Source organism: Chiloscyllium plagiosum, chromosome 14 (genome assembly GCF_004010195.1).
Source record: "Chiloscyllium plagiosum isolate BGI_BamShark_2017 chromosome 14, ASM401019v2, whole genome shotgun sequence".
Classification (NCBI taxonomy): domain Eukaryota; kingdom Metazoa; phylum Chordata; class Chondrichthyes; order Orectolobiformes; family Hemiscylliidae; genus Chiloscyllium; species Chiloscyllium plagiosum.
Window position 1 is genome coordinate 78,777,596 of NC_057723.1, and position 3,439 is coordinate 78,781,034.

At 48.6% G+C, this 3,439-nt stretch overlaps 1 protein-coding gene across 5 annotated transcripts in view; it reads left to right on the forward strand.

Moving 5' to 3' along the window:
* Positions 1-2,822: 2,822 nt before the first annotated feature.
* Positions 2,823-3,439, forward strand: part of LOC122556828 (rab11 family-interacting protein 2-like) — a 38,416-nt gene continuing 37,799 nt past the window's right edge. For 4 of the 5 annotated variants that reach the window (XR_006313672.1, XR_006313673.1, XM_043704055.1 and 1 more), the window contains exon 1: positions 2,823-3,354. Coding sequence is in view for 3 of the 5 variants with exons in the window: in XM_043704055.1 (XP_043559990.1) it covers positions 3,020-3,354 (335 nt within the window). In the remaining 2 variants the exon portion in view is untranslated. The remainder of the gene's footprint in view (positions 3,355-3,439) is intronic. The other variant, XM_043704053.1, reaches the window with a different exon arrangement.

A 3,439-nucleotide genomic window follows, 5' to 3' on the forward strand; every position in this document is an offset into this window, starting at 1 on the left:
TGCAAAAACACAAAAACAAACCCCAATTAAAAGGTCATAAGGATCAATATGGTTGGGGAAAGGGAGGAAATGTCACAAATGGGGGAAATAGATAGTAGTGAAGGAGGATATACCTAACAATGGACCACAGCAGGATGTGGTGAAATGGCCAAATAAAACTTGTACTTTGTTATGCACAAGGCTGGATAAGGCAAGAGATAAACAATAGTAATGGGCACTGGGTTTGGAGTAGTGAATCCTATATAAGATATGTACTTGCTAAACTCTGGGTGTCTATTTCAGGCACAACGCTTGCAAGCGTATAATAAACATACTGATTGCTTCAGATCTTGTCTTGGACTGAAATTATTGAAGTGAGTGAGCTTCGTTTCTCACATCTAGTTCAATATTTGGTTGTATGTGTTGTTTTTCTGTAGATGCTGGTTTGAAGTTCCCAATTGGCTTCGCTCTACTGTGACATCTAGGAACGGCAGTTTGTTGTTGTTTTCCTCCTCTTTAGTGAATTTTATGCCAGTAAAGGTTTTATTGATGGTCTTGAAGGTTTCCTCTAACTTGTTTCGTTTAGTGATGACAAAAGTGTCATCAGTGTTGAAAAGTGTGGTGCTGAAAAAGCACAGCAGGTCAGGCAGCATCCAAGGAGGAGAGTTGACCTTTCGGGCAGAAGCCCATCATCCGAGACCTGATGAAAAGCCCGAAACGTCAATTCTTGTGCTCCTCAGATGCTGCCTAACCAGCGGTGCTTTTCCAACACTATTCTTTTCAATTGAGATTGCTGATCATCAGGATAAGGGGGAGGCAAATAATCTTGTACGAGTTGCAGCTTGCAGTTAGGTAGGATGAGACTTTGAAAGTTTGCGCGATGATTGGAGAAAACTGCTGGTAACAATAATATGGCTAAAGATCTCTGGATTAGGGTTAGGATAATAGTTCAGAAAAGAATCTAAATAGGTTAAGACCAGTGGTGATTTACTGAACATGGAAGCAAACACTCTTGGTAATGTTGTGGATTTGATTAGTATGAGAACATTTGAGTAACAGACACAACTGCTTGTAACACTATTGGATGAAAACTACCATGTAAAGCTTAATTGTGAGAAACAGAAACACAGGCCAAAAATTTGCCACCAGGAAGCATTAATTTAACCAGAAAGATGGTGGGTTGGTCATGTATCATCGGTTTAAGTAAAAATGTTTAAGCAGGATTTATACACTTAAAAGTAAGATCCTAGGGAGTGTTGCTGAATAAAGAGACCGCGGAGTGCAGGTTCATAGCTCCTTGAAAGTGGATAGGATAGTGAAGAAGGCGTTTGGTATGCTTTCCTTTATTGGTCAGAGTATTGAGTACAAGGGTTGGGAGGTCATGTTGCGGCTGTACAGGACATTGGTTAGGCCACTGTTGGAATATTGCTTGCAATTCTGGTCTCCCTCCTATCGGAAAGATGTTGTGAAACTTGAAAGCGTTCAGAAAAGATTTACAAGGATGTTGCCAGAGTTGGAGGATTTGAGCTACAGAGAGAGGCTGAACAGGCGGGGGCTGTTTTGCCTGCAGCATCAGAGGCTGAGAAGTGACCTTATAGAGGTTTACAAAATCATGACGGGCATGATAGGATAAATAGACAAAGTCTTTTCCCTGGGGTCAGGGAGTCCACAACTAGAAGGCATAGGTTTAGAGTGAGAGGGGAAAGATATAAAAGAGACCTAAGGGGCAACTTTTTCACACAGAGGGTGGTATGTGTATGGATGTGGTGGAGGCTGGTACAATTACAACATTTAAAAGGCATTTGGATGGGTATATGAATAGGAAGGGTTTGAAGGTATATGGGCTGCGTGCTGGCAGGTGGGACTAGATTGGGTTGGGATATCTGGTCGGCATGGATGGGTTGGACAGAAGGGTGTTTCCGTGCTATACATTTCAGCTGTATTCCTGATGAAGGGCTTTTGCCCGAAATGTCGATTTTACTGCTCCTCGGATGCTGCCTGAACTGCTGTGCTCTTCCAGCACCATTAATCCAGAATTTTTAAAACTATTGGCCGGCCCAGTATAGACATTCAACTGCCTCTCACGTCAGCCAGTGATGAATGTGTTCAGTTAGAAGAAACACCTATTTATTTGATCCAATGTCATCAGTACCACTATCACATTTGCCCTTTTTTTCTGCTCTATATTTTTATTCATATCAGTTATCCAAAATCTTAATCTGAAACGTGCAGTAACAAACATCTAAACGATTACCGTCTGAAACTATCGTGCCATGAAACAGCAGAAAGCCAGTTCCAAAGGCTGTAATACAGACAGGAGATGCACCCGGAAGAATGACCGGCTGCTCGTACATTACTACATCAACCAATTGAGCATGCGCGCGCGGAGAGAACAGACGTGCACCTCCGCATGCCCAGATTGCTAGCGCTCACCCTCCAATGAGCAGCGTGAATGAAAGCGCGCTGCGCAGGCGCACGGAGTATTATTAGCGAGGTAAACTGACAGAAGATGCGCCGCGCATGCGCAGAACTGACAAACCGGGACATGCGGAGAAGGCGGTAAGGATGGCAGGTGGTAAATGGGCGGGAGATGGAGATAGGGGACGGGGGCACAGAATAAAGGGATAAAGACGGCAGGAGTAAGGGATAAAAAGGCCTGGGTAAGGGGTTTAACCTTTATCTCTTTAATCCGAACCCTTGCCTCCTGCCCACTTACTCCCTGTCCTCTTTATCCCATGACCCCTGCCCCCTGAAAGAGGGCAAGGGTAAAGGGGGGGAGGGGAAAGGGAGTTGGGGTTAGGCGTGGGGGGTGGTGAAGGGGCGCGACGTCACAAAGTGGAGGAGGGGCCAGCGTAGCGCAGGCGCACAGCGGCCCGTCGGTGACGCGCGCGGCTCGGGCGCGGGCCCGCCCTTCAATGTGTCCCGCGCGAGCATGAGTGCGCGCACAGCAGCGGCGTCCGGAGATCCCGGGAAAGGGTCAGTGCGAGCGCTCGGCCGGTGCCCGGCTCCCTGCCCCCGTTAGTTCCCCCTCCCCCAGGCCATGGAGCAGAGCTGGTTCCCCACTCACCTCAGGGTGACAGTGATCGGGGCCCGCAACCTGCGGGCCAAGGGTAAGGACGGCCTCAATGACTGCTACACGGTGATCCGCCTGGGCAGTGACAAGTACATGACCTCGGTACAGAGCGGTACCCTGAGCCCCGAGTGGAAGGAGGAGTGTACCCTGCAGCTGCCCTTGGTCCTGGATAACTCGGACAGATGGACGCTGCACCTAACGGTCAAACACAACAACAGCCGCCTTCCCGTCGACGCCTTCCTGGGTCACGTGGCGCTGCCCATCGCCCAGCTGTACGAGGACAAGAGCAGGAGGCGGAGCGAGTAAGGACCACACCCCTACCCCCACCCTCTCACCCCGCACCCCTACCCCCACCCTCACACCCCGCACCCCTCACACCTGCACCCC